The 24,456-nt window shown below is 40.0% G+C and overlaps 1 protein-coding gene across 3 annotated transcripts; it reads left to right on the forward strand.

Annotated features, from left to right (window-relative positions):
* The first annotated feature begins 1,711 nt into the window (after nt 1-1,711).
* Nucleotides 1,712-23,771, forward strand: col21a1 (collagen, type XXI, alpha 1). 3 transcript variants are annotated; one of them, XM_028423819.1, is made up of 29 exons: nt 1,712-1,859; nt 5,552-5,679; nt 5,836-6,396; nt 6,482-6,647; nt 6,727-6,955; nt 8,114-8,287; nt 9,516-9,593; nt 10,815-10,898; nt 12,439-12,501; nt 12,894-12,947; nt 13,027-13,080; nt 13,163-13,216; nt 16,849-16,902; nt 16,980-17,033; nt 17,118-17,171; nt 17,521-17,574; nt 19,104-19,148; nt 19,222-19,275; nt 19,355-19,408; nt 20,366-20,419; nt 20,584-20,655; nt 20,895-20,930; nt 21,401-21,445; nt 21,890-21,922; nt 22,010-22,156; nt 22,268-22,322; nt 22,397-22,588; nt 22,660-22,737; nt 22,871-23,771. In XM_028423819.1, the coding sequence occupies exons 2-29, from the start codon at nt 5,583-5,585 to the stop codon at nt 23,056-23,058; spliced, it is 2,883 nt and encodes a 960-aa protein (XP_028279620.1). In that variant the 5' UTR covers nt 1,712-1,859; nt 5,552-5,582; the 3' UTR covers nt 23,059-23,771. The 3 variants fall into 3 exon arrangements, with proteins under 3 accessions (XP_028279620.1, XP_028279621.1, XP_028279622.1); XM_028423820.1 differs by having other exon boundaries at nt 8,117-8,287; XM_028423821.1 differs by lacking the exons at nt 22,660-22,737; nt 22,871-23,771 and having other exon boundaries at nt 22,014-22,156; nt 22,397-22,549.
* The last annotated feature ends 685 nt before the right edge of the window (nt 23,772-24,456 follow it).

Raw genomic sequence — 24,456 nt, forward strand, 5'->3', positions numbered from 1 at the left:
CTCACAAAATGCACATATCAACCTTGCTCAAGCACTGGCTACAGGGAAAAAAGACTCCAATTTCTAATAATAAACATAAATTATGCTTTTATCAGCTACATTGCTTCATTTTAAAGATCATAAGAAGTAAGATTATAAGACATCTAAATTACTTTTTGTTAAGGAGTGATTGCCTGTCCTGTTCCGCTTACTTGCTATAATTATACTTGAAAATGAATCATTTAGGTAAGCAAAGCCCTGTTGTTTCCTCCATGTGCACTACCTCCTTTTGGGTAGGAACTAGAGATTACTCAGCATTGGAAAGTCTCATCTCACTTGCAGCCTGGCCACTCCCAGGTTCCAAATATCAACTCAGTATTTGCCTGTGTGATCCAGCAGAGTGTGCTGAGACTCAGGGTCAACAAGGCCGTATAGTCAGGGAACCGCTGCTCTCAGCATAACATGAGATTTTTATTTAGATGGGACCAGACATTTAGTATTTAAAAATACCTGCACTGTAAATCACAGCTGATTTTGCTTACCTTGTGCAGTACATTGAGCAGTAAGCCTGCATTCAAAATCAAATGCATAATTTGTACCAAAAAGTATAGTTAAAGGTTTACCATGAAGACGAATTTGACATTTAAGATGTTTATGTAAATGACTTAAAATGTACTGCTGCCATTTTCCTCAATAATGGTCCTTCTGACCAAAACTACAGTCGAATAAGGCTGGACAGCAAAATCACAGTAAGCTGGAGAAGCTTAGCCTGCATATCCCTGATGTCATCACTAGCAAACTACTATTTGATCAGACATGAAAATTGGCTTTACAATTAGCCAACAGGGCCCATTTTGGCTAACAAGAAACAATGCAATGGGACAAAGTTGGTTAGCTTTAGCTTTGCAGTTTTTGAGCTTTTGATCATTCATGCGTCTACATTCTCTTATATCTACATCCTATTTACAGATGATTATACTGTGTAGCGCATGTTTTGTTGTTTGTATTGCTGCTGGTTTCACTATAAAGCTCATAGATTGTATAGTACTGGGGCCTTTTAGAGGACCTACAAACACTGAGGCTGTTAGTTGATGCAGAGCGGCCTGCTTCTAAAAGAGCAAACATGATAAAACTTGTTAGAGTGGATCAAACTGAGATCCGCCTGCTCCACAGATAGCAGATACAGTTCTGCATTTCTAATGACTTCCAGCTGCCCGTGCAGAGAAAGCACAGCAGCAGGAGCTTTTCACACCTTGCTCAGAACATAATCTGCAGTCCCTTTGAGTGCTGAAGTGGAAAGACGGAGGAGGAATTCTAACGAGAACAGTGTCATACCTTTCTGAGTGCTTCAGATCCTGCTGACGGTGAAAGAGGCCGTCTCACTATACTGCAAGCTGTATGCTGATCTAGAGCTTGCCCTGCATCCAGACAAACTCCATGTTTTCTGGTTATGCCCCGAGCAACCCATTCACAGTCCAAACCCTCAACACTTGGAAGGAGGTTGTGCTCATTACTATTATTTTCCTTTTGGACTGTCAGAGATGGGCTGTCTGCTACGCTATTTCATGCTCTCCTTATCTGCTTCTCTTTCCACCCATGGTAATTGAGGGTGGCTGTGGGCCAGTAAAAGTCCGGAGTGAGGTGGAGGGGAGGGGGGTGGAGAGGAAGGACAGAAACAGAGAGAAGACAGGGAGAGAGAGAGAGAGAGAGAGAGAGAGAGAGAGAGCAGCTAGAAAGGGCAGACTTTCATTCAGCAGAGAAACATGTGCACTTCTCTACAAACCCAGCTTCTGTAAACCTCAGGGCTGTGAACAGTATTGATCACTCGCTCTTAAAGAGAGGATTAATGGGAATTCACACAAGGGCTTGGACACTTACCGGTAACTTTTGGCTTACTTAGTGACATTTTTTGTAAATATTTCTGTTTTTTAGGTTTGAATGTTTTCATGCAATGATATAACTTTCGTTCAACAATACACATATCTATGAGATTTAAGTATTAGACTGCTAACTTTAGAGTGTTGAGGCTGTTTTCATCCTTAATGTCAACGTGCTGAGCTGGATTTAATGCATTTATTTGCTATGTGTGTTATAATGTGCTATCATTGCTTAGTTCTGTTATGTCACAGTTTACTTGGGTGTCTCAGATTCTGTGCTGCAAGTGCATATTGAAGACATTATCTCAGTTATCAGTCCCTTGTTTATGCTACTATCATGAAAAGAATGAATGGAATCATCTCAAGAGTTTCCTGGCCATTTTTCTTCTTGTAAAAAAAAAAAAAAATCATATCTCTTGAATCTCTGCAAGTGCACCACAGTCATATCTGCATGAGTATTAGGAGTAATAATCTTAACAAGAGAGGAAAATACCTGAACATGTGGGCTACGAAGCTACAAGCTAACGTTTTACAAGACATTATTTAACTGTTTGGATTAGTTGAACAGATTTCTATGGAGAACAACTGATAGGGCTTGGCTTCCCCTTGTTGCTTGAAGAATTTGGCAGCAATAAATCCCCCTGATCTTGGCAACTGTTGCTCACGCTGAACAGCAGTTGTTGTTTCTGGAACGGAACAACTTCCTTTTGCCAAATTTACAACAGATAACTCTAACTTCAACGGTTCACGTGGAGTTAAAGCCTGCACTTTGCATTACATAAACTACAGGCACAAAACCAAGAAAGAAAACCTTTTTTTCTCCTTTCAGAGTTAAATAATTCAAAATGTCCTCTAAAAAAAGGGAGAACTTCATGTCTGATACGGCCATTAAAAACCTGACTCAGTGTCGTCCTCCCTTAAATGTTAACTGGAGTAAATGTGATAAGTCATTTATTCAGCAGCTACAGAAGCAGCGTCTCAATGTGAGGCTTCATGTAAATTTTATTAGCTCTGAAAAAAATCTGTAACGAACAACAGAACGAATGTCATGCGGCAGTTGTATTCAGAACTCTTCATGTCTGACAGTCTGCAGACCAGCATTACACAAGCGTCTGCGCTGCCTCAATAACATTCTAACCTGTGACACGAGCGCACCTGTTAATTGTGCAACGATATGCATGCATTCCTGCTCTCAGCATGACAGCACAACACCTGGGATGCTGCGTTTTAATTCCTGGATGGAAAGGATGGTTCCCTTCATCATGACTACATGTGTTTGGTCACTGTCCACGGCCGGAATTTCACTGTCTGATGGTGTAAATGAATTCCATGTGGCTCGAGCATGAGGTGTAGAAATACGCAGTTTGGGGAAAGTCAGTCGAGGGGAAAGTCATCCTGGCTGGACGCTGCCAGTGAGGGGGTTTTCCAACAACCTCCTCCAGCTCTCTAGTGGGGGAAAAAGTCTGAGGGGAACGGCTTGTACTACTATGGCAGCTTTAACGCCTTCGTCAACTGTGTAACTTCCACGCTGAGTTTACATGGTGGAAAAATGCAGTCATGTTAAAGAGCATGACCTCTCTTTGGCTGCACGTAATTTAAAAAAAAATGAGGCATTTAGGAGAGTTATATCCTGGCTGCTGATTCCTTGACCTGCACGTGGTGCAATCAGACGCAGCTATATGGTGTATGGTCAGATCCTTCCGCACAAGTCCTCTTCCATATGCTGTATGGAGCATATCTGGTCCTCGTTTGCAACTGTTTCCTTTTAGGATGTCAGCAGTTTCTGTCTTTCATGTGTTGGAAACTAACATCGTTTAACAGAGCAGCCACGGAAACAACAAGTGATTAAATCTTTTCTCCCCACATATAAATCTTCAGCCCAGTATACCAAATTAAAAACATTATTTTCACAGTTTTCCTGTTGTTCTTAATATCTCATTTCATTACCTATTCTGTGAGCATGACTGGTAACTTAACTACTGGTTTTAGAAGCTTATCAGCTTAGGGAACAATTACAACTGATATAAAGTTACATATCATCCAAAATAAGAGATCTGACATCCTGCCACCCTATAGCTTTTTTTGCATTAATGGACCTACATAATGTCATGTGTTGCTCTCGCCTTCATATTGCTTGTCATTTTGACACTCCTACCGCCTGCGCATACAGCAGGTATTTGCAGGGCCTTAAGGCTGGGTGCGGAGAAATTATAATAGTGTGAGTTAATCAGCCAGGTACGGTTGCAGGGCAAAATATCAGCACAAGAAAATTGTTGCAAAGAAAACTGATGACTAATGAATTAAGAGCTGGAGGGAGTTAAAATGTATGGAAGCAAACCAAAAAAAGATTCATATTATGTACAAACTATTTTTGCTTTCATCTTCACAAAATAACAATATAAAAAACGTAGCCATATGTTCAGACATGCCAACACTTTGAAACATTTTACCTGAGTGTAAATGAATCTCACTGTGAGAACTGCCCATCTGGTGAGCACCGGTTAAAATGACCTCATGTAGTGAAAGGAAGAGAAGGAAGGTATTACAATTGGTTTTATCCATGAGGGAGGAAAAGTGTAGGAGTGAACTCTGTGTTGTATCTGGGCCAAGGGCGGGCAGAGATTGGCAAATGGCAGCAGATTTGAGGAAACAGCTGATAATCCCACAGGAAACACTGAGCACTGGTTTGTGGTCAGATGTTCAGTGGATTGTTTATTTAGTAAAGCTGACAGTGCAATGTGAGGATGTGGTAGATGAGGCTTGAAAGGAAAATGCTTAGGTGTACCGAGGCGGGATTGGAAAGATGGAGCGTGCCACATGGAAGATGGATGCATGAGAGTTGTGGGAGTATTAGTGGGACAAGTATGAAAATGAGGGATTTGTGGAGTGTCTGTGGCTGCAGCGGGAGGTGAATTTAAGCAAACAAGGGCTGAGGGGATTTATACCGGACAGTAACAGTGAGATTCAAAGATGGTTTTGAGAGAAATAGTGTGTCCCAGTGTAAATACTCCATTGGTTCTCAATAAGGTTTACTGTGTTTCACCACAAAAATGTCTTCTGCTGTGCTTTTGTAACAGAACTTGTAATATAAAACTGCTCCAATCAATACTTCTGTATACAAAATGAATCAAATTGACATGCTTCTTTCATAAAAAAAAACTATTATTCACACAATACAAACAATGAACACACTGTCTGTCTGCTCTGTGCTTAACCTTGAAATGTGCATTGCAATGATATACAGACGACTTCTTTGTGCACGCATATTTTATCCAGGAGAAAGTTCTACAAAAACATGGCAGAGTTGATATAATTCTATATCAACTCCTGCTGTAAAGCAACAATAAAAAAAGATGTATGAAAGAATTCATATGGATATTGTTGTCTCACACTCGACTTTACTTCAGATGTGTCTTATTTGCATGTGTACACAGTGCCTGAACCACACTTTGATTGGATTTTTTTTTGCAGAGTCTTGTAAGATAGCCAACATGCTTTCATATATTGTAATGTATCCCACATCCTTTATAATTACTTATGTGTGGTTTTTGACCTCAAAGCTTATAGAGAAAGGGCCTGAGTAAATGTGAGCCAATGGGAACATTAAAGCCAGTAATAACACACAGACCACAAAAGCTTGCATTGTCCTTTTCTTCTTCTGAGCAACACAAAGCATGTTTCTCTTTTCTTTGTAGGTGCACAGTTGGATTTTGGTGCTGCTGCATAATGGGTTACAAAGCGACCTCCATGCATTGTGCATTAAGATGCCTGTGCTTTATGCTTCTCCATTTGTTCTGTGCAGCTCAAGATGAAGACTTGAGAAGTAAGCTTCTGCCTGCAATTTCTCACACTGTTAAGCTTATTGTCCATTCATTAATAACACTGTAAAGCATTCATCTGGCTAAAAAATAACCACAAATGATTAGTTGAAGCCATTTTGTTTTTTCATCTCTAACCGTTGGTGTTCTGTCTGCTTCAGGTTGTAGGACTGCTCCCTGTGATTTGGTCTTTATTCTAGATGGCTCATGGAGTGTCGAAGATGTCAATTTTGAAATTGTCAAGCGTTGGCTTGTCAACATAACAACAAGCTTTAACATTGGACAGAAGTTCACCCAGGTTGGAGTGGTCCAATACAGTGATGACCCTGTTTTAGAAATACCTCTAGGGAAGTACTCTGCTAACAAAGAGCTCATCAAAGCCATGGAGTCCATTGATTACATGGGAGGAAACACAAGGACAGGGACGGCCATTAAGTTTGCTACAGACAAACTGTTCGGCCTTTCTGAGCGGGGCCCGTCAGGCGTCTCGAGAATTGCTGTTGTCCTCACAGATGGGAAGTCTCAAGATGAGGTTCTGAAAGCAGCCGAGGCAGCAAGGAAAAAAGGAGTCATTCTGTTCGCAATTGGTGTCGGGTCAGAAACAGAGATGGCTGAGTTGAAGGACATTGCAAACAAGCCTCCTTCAACATACGTCTTCTCCGTCGAGGACTACAAAGCTATTTCCAGGATCATACAGGTCATACGACAGAAATTATGTGAAGGTAAGCAGCTGCTGGAGCCAGAAGTCAAATGTTCCTTTTGTGCCAGAATCAGTGACTGCACCTTGACTGTGTTTGTCTGTTACAGAGACTGTTTGTCCAGCTAGAATTCCTGTAGATTCCCGTGATGAGAAGGGCTTTGATATTCTGCTACATTTAAATTTGGCCAAAAAAGCAAAGAAGACACAAGGAGCATTTTATGGCACCAAGGCCTATGAAGTGACATCTCGTGTTGACTTGAGTGAAGCTACACGGTATTCATAATTTTCACTTTTCTTTATTATCATCTGTGCTTCCTTAACTTGACTGTTTTTTGTTTGTTTGGCCAATCAGGACCCTTTTTCCAGATGGCCTGCCTCCATCGTATGTGTTCGTGGCCACGCTGAGGTATAAAGGGTCAGTGGCGATAGAGGAGTGGGACCTGTGGAGGATACAGTCACGTGATGGGACACCTCAGATGGCGGTGACTCTAAATGGCCTGGATGGCACTGTCATGTTCACCACAACCAGCAAGGCACTGAGTGGAATTCAAACAGTTAAATTCTCACAACAGACAGCAAGGGTAAGTATGCACTGTGTATGATATCACAATGAGAAACATTGAGGGCACAGTGGTGCCCTGGCTCCCTCCCATGGTAAAAAGACATGTTCGGTCTGAACTTCCTGTAGATATGAGCAAGAACTGTTGTCTCTTTGTGTTCACCCTGTGAGGGACTGACACCCACTCAATGCTAGCTTAGACAGGCCCTCATGACGACATCAAATTTTTATCTGAAAGCCCGCACTACACACCAGAATTGTAGCATTTACAACATGCTGTTGCATCATTGCTTGGACCAGCTGGGACGTAGTCCTAAAAAACGGACACCTTCAAAAAACAGGTGATAAATCATCTGTCTCTCATTGGCTAATTTGAACCAACTCATTCACCTCTTGCTGTCGTCTCCACACTGAAAACATTTTTTGCCATCATGATCAAAGGACAGCCTACCTAACCAGAGTGAAACTGGTTAGCATTCCGTGATGAAGTGTTTCTTGCCAATTGCTCCAAACCACTTCACCAAAAGTGCACAGCTTTTAGTTTGGTCAGATATTATATACAAGGCAGGAAGGCTTGTTCAACTAGAAACTGCTGCACCATGGGGAATGTAGGATTTTGCATTTTTTGAAGTTTTAAAAATACCAGAGACTTAAATTTACAGACTAGGATATCTTTATTGCTTTGATTTGCATAATCCTTATCAATTGTAAGACACTTGATGTCCTGATAACTTCTCTATTTCACATGTCAGTGACATAATTCCTGTTTTCATTATGTTACTTAATGCCACATTGACTGAAACATAAAATCAGAGCAGCTTTAGAGTTAAGGGACTGTTGTTTACTTTCTAAACTGCAGTCCATACATAAATGGTGATCACAACTCATATTATTAGTATACACAGTCACACTCTGGAACCAGTTATTTGCAGCATGTGGGCATAAATAATATTACATAATGCCTATTAAAGACTGTATGGTAGCTCTTTGACCCCATTATACTATTTTTTGCTTTTAAGAACATCGCAAATCAAAAGTTGGCTACTGATTTCCCCTTGTTTCCTGTTCTGAACGACAATTACAACAATGCACATGCTCTGTTTTTAGCACACTAGGATGTAGCATTATGTATTAATGACATTGTTTTTTGTGTGTGTTTTTCCTCTTCCTATGATAAAAGAAGCTCTTTGATGAGAAATGGCATCAGCTGCGGCTGCTGGTCACCGAAGAGGACATTACCCTTTATGTTGATGACCTGGAAATTGAAACATTATCACTGGAGCCCCCTGTTGGCATTTTCATCAATGGAAAAACCCAAGTTGGAAAATATGTCAAGAAGGAAACAACAGTGCCGGTAAGTCCATCAGCATCAACAATTCTGTTTTCATATAATACATGCTGATTAATTCCCAGAGGAGCAATCCAGCAGCACATAATCTGGACTAAAGAAAGAGGGAACGGTTTGTTTAACAGGGAGCTGAGCAAACTCACTGCTGATATGTTTTTCTATACCTGCATCACGTGGTACTGCACAGTTTATTGCTGCCTCCTGAGAGACATGTTTAACTCTGTGGACAATAAATCCGTGGCAAAAAATGGAGCCAGTTTGTCCACAAGGTCTTTTTTGTTGTTGTTTTATTCGTCTCAATTGGCACAAAAAATGCATTTGTAATAAATCATAATTGTGCTTTGTACTAATTTGGTCTGCAGAAGGAAACATATATGGGCACTGAAAACATACATCAGTTCACACGAAGACGATTATGTGCAAACAAGAAATATGCACATTTTTAGCCTTTATGATGTAGCACTATAATAAAACAATAGCACAGGTCTGAGAATTTTAAACCCACATGTTAGTAATTAGACCGGCTTGTTGTAACCACAATGACGGACAGGGAAATAAAATAAATAAATCAAATACTCTGATGTTTTAGGAGTGTTGTATAGAAACATTGTATGGAAATAAGTTGATATTTGCAGGTGATCTGTACACCATTATAGCTGTGAATGTGATATTCACATGAACCACGACCTGGCAGTGAATAGTACTGTGTGTGCTGATCCATTGTTATAGGGATCATTAAGCTTTAAGTAAATGTACTTATGTGGTATAATGTGGTTGTAACTGGAAACACATTATTGTCAGTGAGCCAAAATAAGCACACCCTGATCTGACCAAGTAGCATAAGGATATTCTGGACTGAGTCAGTGTTGTAGGTTGTTCTCAATCATGTGAATGTTTTTATGTTAATCATGTTAATGGTACAGTATGTCAGGATCACCTTTCTGCTCACATGAAGCGAAACTCTGTGGGACGTTCTGGACCAAAATACCAAATAATAGAAGAACAGTCACTGCTCCAAACGTTCAGGGAGGTCTGGCAACATGTTGCTGCACTTAATGTTTCTTTAGCTGTAAAACAATAGCAGTTCCAATTCATTAGTGGCAAAGCACTGATAAAAACTGAACTAAATGCTGCAAAATTACCACCATATTGCAACGTGCTTATTTTGTTCACTTCTTAAAGACAGAGGAAGTTATGTTACTAACATAAATTATTCTTTTTTTACTGTTTGTAGTTTGAAATTCAGAAGCTACGCATTTACTGTGATCCTGAGCAGAATACCCGAGAGACTGCATGTGAAATACCCGGGGTTGTAAGTACAGACGTACAGACGTTCACTTGGCTCTGCACTCTTGTTTTCAGTCTAAATGACTTACTGTACTTCTCACCTTGTCCCACATTATCAGTCGAGTATCAACTCCACAATTGAAGCTGCACTGCTTTCTCCCATCAGTGTTTCTGCACACTGGAATGAATGTGTAAACTCAGCATATTAATTGTCAGTCACATCTGTTGGTCCATAAAATAATTTGCAAGAGGAGGACCCGTGGCTCTGCTTCAAACATGTTGCACTCAGTATATATATTTTACTGCCTGCTGGCTCAAACCATGTTTGTGAAGCAGTAGTCCATTGTTATATTGGCTTGGAAGCTGCAACAGCCACAGAGCCGGTGCCAAATTACTGTTTTCAATGTGGAGCTGTTGGATAAAAATATCAAGAGACAAGATGAGAAGCCTACAACTACAAATGATTGCCAAGTATCTATCCTCTGCTCTCACTGCTCTTTAATGGATAATTTAGAATCATGGAGAAGTTCAGTTATCAATTTCCTTTTGAATGAAGGATCAAAAACCAGCCTGGCAGAAAGTCAGGGATTTAATATATGTTATATGTTCATGCTGTGCATTTTACAAGAAACACCTCATATTCAAATGCAGCTTCTATTTTAACATAGTGAGACAGTTTATATGATATAGGACAAGGCAAAGAACCTTTTCTTTTCGTAAGAGCCTGGATGAGCAGATGGCTTGGATGTCACTGAGATAACCTTTAGGACTATAGGGGAGACTACGGATGATTGCGACATTGGGACAGTTGTAACATCTCTCTTTTCTCTAATCAAAAACATGCTTGAGTGATGACACTCATACTGCACATGCTTACTTACTAGCTGCAATGAAAAAGAGCCATTTCACGTTTGCTGCCAGATGTTATTGGATAAAGAACAATGTTATGAAAATAATTTTTGTCACACGTCACATTTTTGGGATCCTGCCTTGACATTTTCTATAAATCTCTGTAAATTTAGTTTTAAAAAAGTGTTTTGTTGATTTTTAACTATATCGTGAGCATGTATCATGGTCACTGCGTTAGCATGGTTGTTGCAACTGTTCCCATTTAGCAGAAATTAAGATACATTTCAGACACTGCCATTCAAAATATAGTATTGTTATTGCTTGAAATAATAAATAAACAAAATGAAATCAATAATGACATGCATTGTACTTCATACTAAATGTTTGTTCATTGCAGTGCTCCAACAACACTGATTACACTGAGCCAACTCAAGAACCTTGTGTTTGTCCTCCTGGACCTCCTGGACTTCCAGGAATGAAGGTCAGTTTTCATTTTACTTGTCATGTTCTGGCTTGTGTCACGTTTTATATCAATTATGTAAATATCACCACACAGAACACATTAGACAATCACACTTGTTCCTGCTTCAACACACAGCTGTGTCTCATCCAGCCAGAGCTTTTTAAAAAAAATTATTTACTTTAAACAGTAGTTGTTTGATTAGTGTGTGAAAACAAATCAATGAATCTTCATCTAATCTGTCTAACAGCTCAGACTCTGTGAAATCTGATAATTATATGATGAGCACACAAGGTTGCACTTTAGAGAGAGGTCAAATCTAAGTGCTGCCATTAAAGCCTGTAGACACAGTTAACATTTCCACGGGAGATTTTTAAGATCTTAAATACATGGTGACCCGCTGACAATTTACAAATAATAGACACAGCGAGTGGCCGCTTTTCTTCTGCATTCTGTAGTACTGTACTGTTTATTTAAAGCAAACCAGACCACTGCCCAATATAAACAGTGTTTGTAATGGAAAATGACCAAACTAGGGAATAAAATCTGCACGTTTGTCTGTATTGATCACACGGTATCAACCACAAAATAGCAGCTCCGGTCATAAAAGCTTTTATACAGGAGAGATATTAGTTTGGAAAAAAGCCTTTTAATAAAGCCTACATGGCTTCAAGCATGCTTGTGTTTATAAGGTCATCAGTTTGCTTTTTACTGCATTTAATACCAGATCCAAAGTGCTGGGAGCTTTGCTGGCTTGCAGATGTTCCTAATGACCCCACATGGTGCTTACATTTTATAAACAAGCACACACATCAATAACGCTCCAAGATGTTTTAAATTGATTTTTTTTTTTAAATTAATGTTGCTGTTACAACCTAGCTCTGCTAGGGGAAAGGGAAGTAACATGGAACCAGGTGGAAATGGTTAGGCAAGTCATTTAATTGACAACATAAAGAAACAATTACTAAAAGAATAACACAATCAAGCAATTGAAAGGGAGCGAGTGGAAGCTGTCACACAAATGAAACAAAAGACAAGACATCTCTGACAGTCAGCAAAACAATAAAGTGCACAGGGTTAACACAGGCTACAAGCATGAGGGCCTCGGCTAATGCTAAGCTAACAGAAACAAGCACGACCCTGTTCCCAGTAGTAAAGTAGTCCCTGCAGAAAATGAGAGACAACAACCCAGTGCCTCTTACAAGCTTACAAGCAATAACACAGTAATACAATCATTATGAACACAAGAAACAATCAAGCAAACCTGTAAACAGCAAGATAAACGCACCAGAATGACCGCTGACGTCTTCTTTAAAAAGTCCCGGGCCCCCCGCTGATTGGTCCAACAAGCTTCGACGCAGAAGCAGACAAGCTAACCAGTGGGCACCGTTGCCATGACGCCGACACAGGAGGGCAGGCACGAAGGAGCACCACAGGGGGAGAAAACATGCAACAAAACACATAAATAACTTTATTTAAAAAAGGCCTGGGGTGTAACAGTTGCTTTGACACTGTTTTTGATAGTTTTTTGTTTAAATTGTGTTGTTTGAATCTCCTTTAGGGAGAACAAGGAAGCATGGGTGCGCACGGTCAGCCTGGACCTGCTGGTGCTGATGGTAAGCCTGTGAGTACTACATAGTTCAATATACAAACATACAGTACATAATCACCAACAGCAGCAGCATCTGACAAAACCATTTAAGTTCATGTATCCATCAGGTCATGACTGTTGATTCTATGTGGTCAGGACTGCTTCCCAATGTTAAAACACAGTGGTAAATATGCTTATTTACTTATTTTTCCAATGGGTAAATAAAAAACATCAATGATTATGGCTGTGTTGGAAGCATGGTGGTGATTTTGTGTGATGAAAGCCATCCAAGATCGAACCACATGCTCTGCAGCATGATCAAAAACAATCTACATGCGGCCAAGAATCACCCGAAGGACAAAATACAAGGTTCAGATGTTTGAATGAATGTGTGTATCTCTTGTTTTTTAAAAAATATTTTAAAGGGTATTCCCGGTGTTAGAGGAGGTCCAGGCCAACCAGGTCCACCGGGTATAGAGGTAAAGCAGTAATCAACTGATCAATTCTGTAATAGTAGGTTTAGACAATACAAAGCTGATTTTGTGTTCCCTGTCTTAGGGACCACGTGGACCAGATGGGTACAAAGGCGAGCAAGGGAGGCCTGGAGTTTCGGTAAAAAGACACATTTGTAGCACAGTTGACTTTGTAGTGTTGGATTGGAAACACATTTTATAACACAGGTCTCTACTTTCAGGGTGAGAGAGGAATACCAGGACAACCAGGGCAGCCTGGACAACCAGGAGATAAGGTGCTGATTTGAATTATTTCTGCTTATTAATGTGTTCAGGATGTAGCAATCACCCTGACGGAAACAGTGTTCTGAGCAAAGACACATTGAATTGTCAAGCTGCTTTTTATGAGATCAAATAAAGGTTTAACAGGAAATAACTGCTAGACACATCAACTTGAACCATTTGAACATCGTTGTATCAATCACTCAAGAAACCATATGTTTTGAATATAAAGCCAGATCTCCTGGGGGAGTGAAAACATACATCTTCTACAGTGGTACAAAAATACTTTGTAGAATGAAACCTTTGAAACCTCAAAGAATTGTACTTTTTTAGGGAAGCAGTGGTGAATCTTCTTTCTATTGATGTCATTTTTATAAATCTCCTCCTCGCCTCTTAGTTCAATTACAGTGATATGTAAAATAGAGATGTAGGGGAGGGATTTGAAGACATGCCAATCAATGCTGGAGTTATTTTTCATTATGGCTACACTATTAGAGGATGGGTTTTCTCACATGGATCATTCAAGAACTTGAAAAAGGTCAACTGGACTCTGCTTTAAGCTCTTGAATGAAAAATGACCTGGATGACTGAGAATCTTTATCAACATCTCACATCACGATTTCAGCTAACAATTAAAGCCTTTAATTCACTGTTGCTATGGTAGTGGTTGTGATCACTGGGGATGACGTCATCCAAAAACGTACAGTGAATTTCATTTAAAATCTATATGCTGAGCAAAATGATTGATTTCTTAGTATGTAGACCACTTCTACCTCCACTCACCTGTGCAATAACTGTTAATATGTATACTGTTCTATTCTATTCTATATTTTATTGGTAGTCTATTTTATCATGTATATATCTTTCTTAACTTATCCTTTGCCATCTGTATCTGCTGTTGCAAAAATGCAATTTCCCCATTGTGGAAGTAATAAAGGTTTCTTAATCTAATCTAGACAATCTAAACAAGGTTATTTAAACTTTCGGTCAGAGACAACTTGCTATTGTGAAACCTGCATATCACAATGCATATAATCAAGCAGTAATAGTCGTAAACATATTACTGTCTGTCACAAAACATGCAAGCCGATACACTAGAACATTTTGTGAGAAGGCAAAATCCTCAAAAGCCACAAAAGTAAAGCATCTGTGAGCTGAAATGTTTCACCTTATACAGCTAAAATAGGAACAAACAGACAGTGTTTGTCTGAAGAACATTTGGTGTTGGTTTAAATTACACTGAAGTAATGCATCCTCTCTAGATTGCATCATTTCTATTATGCCGTCGCAATGCTACCTCGCAATCAGTGACTCCTGCCAGTCAGCTGAAGTGCAGAACAATTCAAGCAGTTAATGTCATTTTTAAAATGGTCACAGCTGACTGCAGACATACTTCTACACCTGGATCAAATCCACTCATAACATCTGTTCACTCACAGAACCTAGATGTATCAATTTTAGATTTTACAATTTAGTTTTACATGGTTGAACTCGTGGTCTTTTCCTTAAACAGAATGAATTCTAAATAAATTTCACAAAACATCGACCACCTTGCTGTGCTGAAGCTAACGCCAAATACCATCCAATTCTATAAAAAGATGGCTAATGTATATTGATGTTATTATGTTTTTGCTTAGAATTAGCAGCAGAGAGCATGGAGATACAGAGAAGCTGTCCCCTGTTCACAAGCAGTAAGAGTCTGAAAGTGTTTGGAATTAGTTGCAGATGCCTGAGGGCAGGCACTGAAAGTTCCGGCAGGAGATGACAGATACATTGATGAGCATGTTTCCCTGGTGTGGAAGGGGGGAAAAATCCTTCTGCTGATGGTACAGAGGAATCAATAGTTGCATGCTACTGCTCTGATGTTGACAGTTTGTCATCCAGGTCACCAATCACCACTGATGATGGACAGGTATTGGTGAAGGTATGCTTTACCCTGGAGGGACACCAGCTAGGTCTTGTTTTAGCTTGATGTCATGCCATGACATCCACTTCAACATGTCAGGAAATGGTTAATTACTGTAATTCTCTAAGGTATCATGAATGATGAAATCTCTCCAGTGGTGCCATAGTGGAAAAGTCCAGTGGATTTCAACTCTGGGATCCATAAATGATCCATGAAGTCTGGTGGACTCACGTCACTTATAGAGCCATGATGGCTGAAAATGTGTAATGCAGGCTCATTTAAAAGCAGCAGTGAAGGGTTCAAATGTCTTCAAATTATAGCTATTTGGCACTAAATTATTCTTCATCTGGGCCAAATGAAAATCCCTCATGTCTGCGTCAAGAGGTGTTTGTACTGCAGTTGAGACCCTCTTACGCACCACAGAACAATATCTGAAGACAGAGTACCAGGAAGAAACTTAATAAATAAATCCTCATCTATAGAGAATATGATTTTCTTTGGATTCAACACATCTACCTTTCTAAATTGCTCCCATATTGTAAGACCACACAGATGGGGGGGGCAGTTTCATTTTCCTGGCATGGGATATGGAGAGTGGAAACATGATATGTCTGCCAAATTAATTCAGAATGTAACACTATGTTTGTGTATTTACAGTCTGATACTTGTTCGTGACCACAGTCATCCATCATCTCTGACTGAACAATTTGTTGCCAATTATGTGGGCATTCAGCCCATGATATTGATCACTGTTACAATTGTGTCTACAATGGTGCTATTTATAGTCAAATCAGTAATCTCACAGTGGAACTTGTTTGACCACACCTGCAGGTAAAAGATTCTTATCAAATCAAGCAAGTAAGTCCTGTCATTGCTTACACTACCTACAGTGTGTTAGCAGTGCTGTCATACAAACTGCAACATGATTCAGCAGATCTCACTGCAGCCTGACGACAAACACAGCTTCCAGTTGGTTTTTACAGTTGTGTCTTTACTGGCCTGCAGCTTTGCCAGTCAGTGGCACCCTGAGCCTGTATCCACCTCTGCCACAGCTCATTTGTTTTAAACTAGAGTTCCCACCACAAATATAAGTACTGTGGCTAGCAGAGCTGGAGAGATTTCTGCTCTGTGTTTCAATCCCATTAAACTCGATACACTGTAGTGGTACTGAAAAGAAACTGTCTACACATCGCCAATGCTTTTCGAAACTTAGTTTTGCAAGCAAAACCTCAGTACAAATGCTATCACACTCAAAGTTAGGCTGTAGCAAATATAACCTGATTTCACACTCTACAGTAATCTGCTCTGCTTAGAGCTGATTAACTTACTTTAAAATGCACATGATGTCATTTCCTGGATTGCTCCTATCCTGATCGTGCCTTTTTTAAAATCTGGAAATCCAGTGACGCATGGTTCCCCCAGTTTTTGGCAACATGCAACACATAGAGTACGTAACTAATGTCTAGTTTAAGTCCAGTGCAATTTTAAAAATGCCAGAATGATGCAGTAAACATATCCCTGCCTGAAGTTTCAGTCCAAATAGCTATTAAGTTTTTCCCAGAAAAACAACACCACTGCTGACTTTGCCAAATTTGTGACCATGCAGACTCCACAATTACTTACTGACAAAGAGGTGTTTGCTTGGTCTCAGCTGAAAAAATACACATGGGATAAGACAGTTGAAGCAGATATGACTGTTAAACTATTTTTAGCCCTGATTCACCTGAAATCATTTTTCAGGGTTCAAAAGGATCACCAGGAATTGCCGGATTACCAGGAGAAGCTGGTCAAGTGGTAAGCAAGATGAAAAACTGTTCAGTTGATGACACTTAAAATACACCAGCTTTGATTGAGTGGTGTGATATTTCCAGGGAGAAAAGGGAAGTATTGGACCTCCTGGGCCACCTGGTTATCCAGGAGAACCTGTACGTATAAAACTATTCAGAATCAGTCCAGAACCCTTTCATTGTTATATTTGTGTAAAAAAAACTCTCTTTCTATAACTTTAGGGTATACCTGGGAGAGATGGAAAGAACGGATTTCCTGGGGTTGCTGGTCAGAAGGTCTGCTTGTTTTGACAGAGTAACATGTTAGAAAGCTCATTTGGGGATTAGGGGGAAGAATAGCAGCATGAGGTTGGATGAGTGCACGCATTCTTAAAAGACTTTGCTGTTCCCAAAAGTTGTGCTGTTGATGTTTGGCAACCATGGAAATTGAATCACACAGACACTGCTGTCCCTCTTGTCTTTTTCCAAACCCCATGACAATCTCTGTAAAGATGTTCTTCACATTTTAGATACTAGACTGTCTGTTTAATGAATCCAATGTGACACACAGAAAGTGTGACGCAGTGAAGTGTGGGTGTCAAACAAACTAACAACTATACTAATTACTTTTCTTTAATGTATTTAGGGAGAAGCTGGAGTCAGTGGTATTCCTGGTGCTGATGGAAGACAAGGCCATCCTGTGAGTCTTAAACACACACACAGACAGCATTGGTTACACATGTTTAAGATTTTGTTGGTTGCTTGTCTTGCAGTTTTACTTGGTCTGGGAACCACCGAGGATTTGATGTAAAATGTGATGCAAATTGTGCATGAATAAATATTAAATATATTATGTTGTGGTTCGGTGTTTGTGAAGAGTTTTGAACTAGAAATAAGGAACACATGTGTGTGATTCCTCTCTTTAATGCTTGTCTGACATGAAATCTCTCTAACAGAAGAGTAAAATCAGCTCATACAATGCTGGGTTTTATGGATCACACAGATTTGTTTGCATGTTTTTATTGCATTAGGTCTGCATTGTGTTAACATGCTGTCAGCAGAACAGAGACTAACCCCCTGACAGGCAGTAAATTAGGGGTATTTCCCCTGTAGTTCATCCCAGGATAGCCCTGTTATGTAGCAAGCAGGCTTGGGCTATAATCTGAGGCAGTGAAAGTAACTCATTGGGGGAATGTTGTGTAGCTCTGGTAAATCTGTTTTAGGAAGAAAGTGTTTCAGCTGGGCAACCACCCCCCGATCATGATTATAAGTGTTGTCCAAAGAGTTTTCGATGGGTCTACAAAAGATGAGTCAGTAACTCCACAGGGCTGTAAGCCATTTTCCCCTTTGAGAACAATAGAGTTAGCAGCATTTCCAAGGAGACAGGATTAGTACTGTACTTCCTCAAGTTAAAACAAGATGCAGTGCTTCAGTGTAGGTCCCACCACAGGGATTTTTCTTTACCTGTAGGTGTGTGTGTGTGTGGTCTCTCTGCCTTCATGTCCAATCTATTAACTATACACATATGTTGATCAAACTTCAGTCTTAGGCAGCTACTGAGCATCTGCAAGCCTTTATATCAGAAAAAAATAACCACAATGAAAAAAAAATTAAAGAGGCTTTCTAGGGTGTTTTTTTTCTGTTGAACTGAATAAACTTTCAGCATATTAAACCATGTATTTGTACATTTGTAACTGCTTTCAGTCTTTCTAAGAACGTATTGGCAAATAAAATGTGTACATAGTTCAGTCATAGTTCATATGATGTGTAGGGATTCCCCCAATTCAGTTTTAAGACAGAAGTTAAGAAAGTGAAAAATTTGCTCATTCAGCTTTTTTTTGTTTGTTTTTTTGTTTTGAGGAAGTGGCTACAATTGTCATTTACACAATGGGTTAAACAATTAACTTAACCACAGTTGCCAATGTGTATCACCAGCCAAAAGATGCAAGTGATTACATGTCAACAGAATTCAAGATCTTCAATGTTCACGCATTAATTATGATTTAATTTGTCTAGATTTTCAGTTATTAGTGTTTTATGCTTAACTTGCATCCTGGTGACTCGCTCTTAAAATGTCCAACTAAAACAAGCAGAAAGACTTGAGTCGTTTCTAAACAAGAACATGGTTTTTCCTAAACTTAATCAACTGCAACTTTGATAACTTAACATTATGAACAAGTCCATATCTATTGTAAAATATGTTACAGTTATCTGCTTCATTGCTCTCAGGGTATGCCTGGACAGCCTGGAATTGCTGGCTTGAATGGACAAAAGGTAACAAGTTACTACTAATAGTTCCGGATTGGTCAACTTTTAACATGTTTGACTGCCTTGATTCTAATTCAAGGGGGAAGTTGGTGAGCCTGGACTAAGGGGCTTCAAAGGATCAACTGGCCCACCTGTGAGTTAACAGCTATGTTGAGGTTCAATGCACAGCAAAGTGTTGATAATGCATCTGTTGATAATACTTATGTCTGCAGGGTGAAATGGGTTTACCTGGTGGACTGGGTTTAAAAGGACCAATTGGACCTAAGGTAGGAAATGACCTTTGATTTTCTTCAAACAGTTGTATTCTTAGTGCGGCTGAGCTTTGATCTCACCAGGCATCAAAAGGATTTAATACGTTTTTAAAAAGGATAAACTCTGAACTAAATAGAGTATGAGTTTTTCCCCTTTCAGCATCTCTGAGGTTAAAAGTGTGATCCAAAATTGAATGACTGCAGATTAATCCACACATGCTGGCATTTGCATCCAACGAGCTGCAGGCAGAGCCATGTCTTGGCTTAAACTGACTCCAAGTACACTGTAGCATAGCTGCCAAAAGCAGATCACTATGATACATTCCCACACACTATATCATCTAACCTATACAAAGTGTTAGTTTGGATAAGGTTAAATCTTTCTAAGCAGCGAGCAAACTAAAAAGCATAGAAAGCTGCTTGGGTCAGCAGCATTACATGTTTTGGTTGGTCGCTATTTTGCTAAAATACACTTCAGGACAAGAAACCCTCTCCTGGCCACACCAGTGGAGCTAAATTAAGCATTGAGTCGGCCCTACGCTTTCGTCAGTGGAATTTCAGTGGAAATGTAAGCAGCCTGGGCTTGTCTGGTCTGGACGCTCTGTCTCCTAATCATTTTTCATTAGTTGATCTGCCTCTAACAAGCCAATGTGTATTGGTAAATGGCACACAAGTGAAAACCTAGTTTATGGCTAGGCAGGCAATACTTTGATTTTATGGCTGAGCTTCAGACTGTAATTACTGTGGATTGTTCAACTGGAAAAGAAAGCACACGACTAGACACAATTAAACAAAATCCCCAAAACCTCATGAAAGTATGCTCAAACTACTGCATGCATCAGTGAAAATGAATTATGATAAGAGAGTGCAAATACCAACGGCAGTACAGTCAATGATGTGATGTGGTTTGGATATGACTTCACTGTATATTTTCTGTAACATAACACTGAAAGATATATTTCTCTAATCAAGGGTAATAAGGGTGACACTGGCAGTCCAGGTTTAAAAGGAACACCGGGGCTCATGGTACGTTTCCATTTAGGTATTGCAATACAAACCAAAGGCTTTTATCTCTGATCTGATCAATAAACCAAGTGAATATGTATAAAGTTGTCTGCAGTGAAGTTCTTTTAAGAAATAAAATGTGTTTTTCTTTTTAACTATTGCTGTTTAACATAATGCTTTTAAAGGGGAGTGCAGGAGAACCAGGAGGGCCAGGTCAGCCAGGCCACCCAGGCATGCCAGGCCTGAAGGGAAGCAAGGTATTTCTACCAAAGTTTTACCAAAATTTTAAACCACTGTTTATTGTTCTGTAGCTATACATTCTCATGTGGTCATGTAACAAGTGCGTGCACAGCCTTCCAGTTGGAGAGTGACTTGTCACTACTATAGCAAAGAAAATACTAGAGGAGGTTGTTAAAGATGGGAGAAGTTTGTCTTCTTTATGCCTGTACAACCATAGTCTTTTCCTAAACTCATGTAATCTTTGTTTTTTTATCAGGGACAAAGGGGGAACTCAGGTGAAATAGGAGCGATGGTAAGATTCACGACAATGTATACTATTTGCTCAATGCTTCTTGGACATTATTATAATGCTTTCAAATCAACATGAAGTCTGAACATCTCACCAATTTGTGGCGAGCAAAAATACAACTAATAGTGGGGTTTTAAAAGTAGCACTGCAGGCTGTCTTTAAAGTTGAACCTGTCATCAACACAGAATCCAAGATATTTCAACAACTTAGTGGAAATAAAACCTTTCTTATCACATCTTGTATCAGGGTTTTGAAAACAATTACACAGCAGACACAGAGTTATACTTCCAGAAGACTGAGTGTGGCTGATGTGTGATTGTGGCTGACAAACTGGATCCATTTTATGTGATTAAAGCCAAAGGTCATGCAGGCAGTTCCAAAGGGGGATGATGTGTTGCTTTTAATATATTTCACTCATCATGCTCTATCAGTGTCACACAAAGTGTCAATACAGCACATTTTCTCTTCACCAGGGACTGAAAGGTGAAAAAGGAGACCGCGGTCAGCCAGGGGTTCAGGTGTGTTGTATTGATCAGCTTTATTGGATGTGCTGTCACTGCTGTTGGAAATTAACCTTGTTACCAATGAGATATGATGTTATTTTGTTTTCTTCAGTTTAATCACTTTTCTATATATTTCTTTAAATCTTGACCTGATTTGATACATGTTTGAATTTAGACATATTGCATGATGAGGAAATGTAACTACATAATGGTCCTACATCAGTGGTACTAGAGAATGCAATGCAGTTATGCAATGCAGTTTGGCCTGTAGGTGGTGCTATAGCAATGTAACTCAGTGGTCATGAATCTGCCATGAAATATTACAAAAATATTAGTTCAGACACTATCCTGAACTCACCATGGCTACCTGTCATTGTGCATTTTTATGCTGATTTAATTTCAGGTTTTTCTAATAATTTCAACTAGTTTTTAATAATTTATCTTGACTTTGTTTGACAGGGATCCAACGGTTTGACAGGAATAAAAGGAGAGGTATGCTAAGCTGAATTAAGTGATTAACGTACCTCCACTGAGGATTATTTATCTGTGTCGCTAACACTGGGGTGGTATTCTTGCCAGAAAGGCACAGGAGGGGATCCTGGGCAGAGAGGTCAAGAAGGTCAAGTGGGACGACCTGGACAGCCAGGTCAGGCTGGTCCACCTGGCGTCCGGGGACTACAAGGGGACACTGGGCCCCCTGGTCCACCTGGACCTGAAGGAAGATCTGTATGTGTATCCGACACTCTGGTTTTAATAGATTTTTTTCCTGATGTTCCTCCTTATATTGAACAGAATGGAGTTGTCTGAAAGTCAGTCGTTAATCACTTTTCATTCCAGGTCAATGAAATGTCGGACAGTCATATTCGGCAGATCTGCAGAGAGATTCTTCAGAGTGAGTATTATTGTAGACTGATGAACCGTTTGTCTTTTTGTCATCTGATATCTTCTCATTGTCCATCCTCCTAGCTGAGCTGCCTTTACTGTTGCTGAGCAACCAGCAGAGTAGCTGTAGCAGATGTCAAAGTCGACCTGGATCTCCTGGTCCACCAGGACCAACTGGCCCCCAGGGATACAGGGGTCTTCCCGGGCTCAGTGGTTCCAGGGGTCAGCCAGGCCTCCCTGGTCTGCCAGGGCACCCTGGGATTAATGGGGTACAAGGTAAAAGCAGCATCAAGTAAGCAGTATGTCATGTTGTAAAACTCCTCCGACAAGATTTCCTGTGTTTGTAGGAGAACCAGGTTTGAAGGGTGAGAAGGGGAGCGCAGGTCGAGCTATGATTGGAGACCAAGGGCCACCCGGACTTCCAGGTAATGTGAATTATTTCACTAATAATTTATTTCAAGAGGGCATATGAAGGCCATTTTCCTCATAGCTTCCCATTGTGATATTGTGCACCATCCTTTAGAACTGATCAAAGCTTAGTATTTTGTACCTCCACAGGTCCAATGGGTCCCCAAGGGTACGGTAAAGCAGGCCTTCCAGGTAAGCCTGGGCCTCCAGGTGTAAACGGAGCAGAGGGTAAAAGTGGTAGTCCCGGCATCCCTGGCCAGCCCGGGGTGTGTGATCCATCCCTGTGCTATGGTAGCATGATGAGGCGAAATCCTTACAGCAAAGGTCCAAACTATTGACGTGATGCGGCGTCACTGCAGGCACCAGTCTAGAGCTGATGCAGAACAAACAGCCATTCTCAGGAAGATCTCATCTTTACAGTTTCTCTCCGTCTCAGAAACAAAACTTACCTCTTCACACATATTTTATGTGATGTCAGCAACACATTTACTCTGGTGGTATTTTGTATTATTACTCAGATGTCTTTGAGATTTTAATGGTGTTTAGTTCTTTAATAACTGGCACCATTGGATACCTCTCATCTGAGCACTTTGAACTCTCGTACGCTCTTGAACATCAGTGTGCCTGGTACACTTTCCTACATTGCCCCCTGGTGTCACTTCTCTGCATGTCTGGATTTTCACCGCACATTAGCTAGGTCCTATGTTCTGTTAAACAAATAAAAAAGACAATTTCTATTATTCATATACTTCACGTTTAGTGAATCCTTGTCGCAGAAATTGGCATGTTGCAGCACAAAACTGTGAGTTTGATTTTCCTCCAGCTGATTGTGGTGACTGTAAGCCTTCACTTTGACTTTGACTGCTGTGCTTAAAAACCTTTGTAATACATGAATACTTCCCCCTCCTATCACATTACACTTCAGTCATATGTGATTTTTTTTTCCTAATTAGGATGTAAAATGTCTAAACATTTGCCAAGTTTGAACATGCTGACATTTAAGCTTTACATTTTATGTCATCTATGTTCCATGGGCTTGCCTTTCATTACTGTAGCAGGTATTTTATTGTTATTTATAAAAGAGTCATAACTGTGTATTTCTTAAAACAGCTTTTGTAATGTTATTATTTTGTCTTAAGGTGACTTTTGTATGACTTTTTTTTTAATTAGGATTAAAATATCTTGATAATTTGTGAATCTGTAGTTTGTGTTTGCACTTACTACGCTTCTCCAATCCCATCTTTTCTCCTGGAAATACTGGGTGTGGTTGGTTGGTTGGTTGGGTGCTGGGAGAGTTTCCGTTTGTACTGAAGCATCAGAAAGGATGAGGTGTGACGGCTGGGGAAGAAAAAAAAAGAACAGACATCATCACCTGGCTCTTCCACTTAGGACTCTGCTTTAGGAAAATTGGATGAGTGCTGTTCCAGTTTCAAAGCTTAAACCGTTATTGTGTGTGTGTGTGTGTGTGTGTGTGTGTGTGTCTAAGTTTGGGGTTGGACACTAGATGGCGCTGTGTGGTAACGTCCCAATATTTAGAGGCATGGCTCTATCCTAAAACGACTCTTATTTTTCACTTTGGACAGCATCACATAGAAACCTCAGACTATTTGTGTTTTTAATTTTCCAAACCCAGCGTGCCGTTTACTTGATGCTCCTGTGAGAATAGAACTTTAAATTAATTTCTCTTTCCTCCAGTTCACTTCTTGTTCTTTGAGGAATTATAAATATACAGATGG

This window comes from Parambassis ranga, chromosome 15 (assembly GCF_900634625.1).
Source record: "Parambassis ranga chromosome 15, fParRan2.1, whole genome shotgun sequence".
In the NCBI taxonomy this organism is placed as follows: Eukaryota; Metazoa; Chordata; class Actinopteri; family Ambassidae; genus Parambassis; species Parambassis ranga.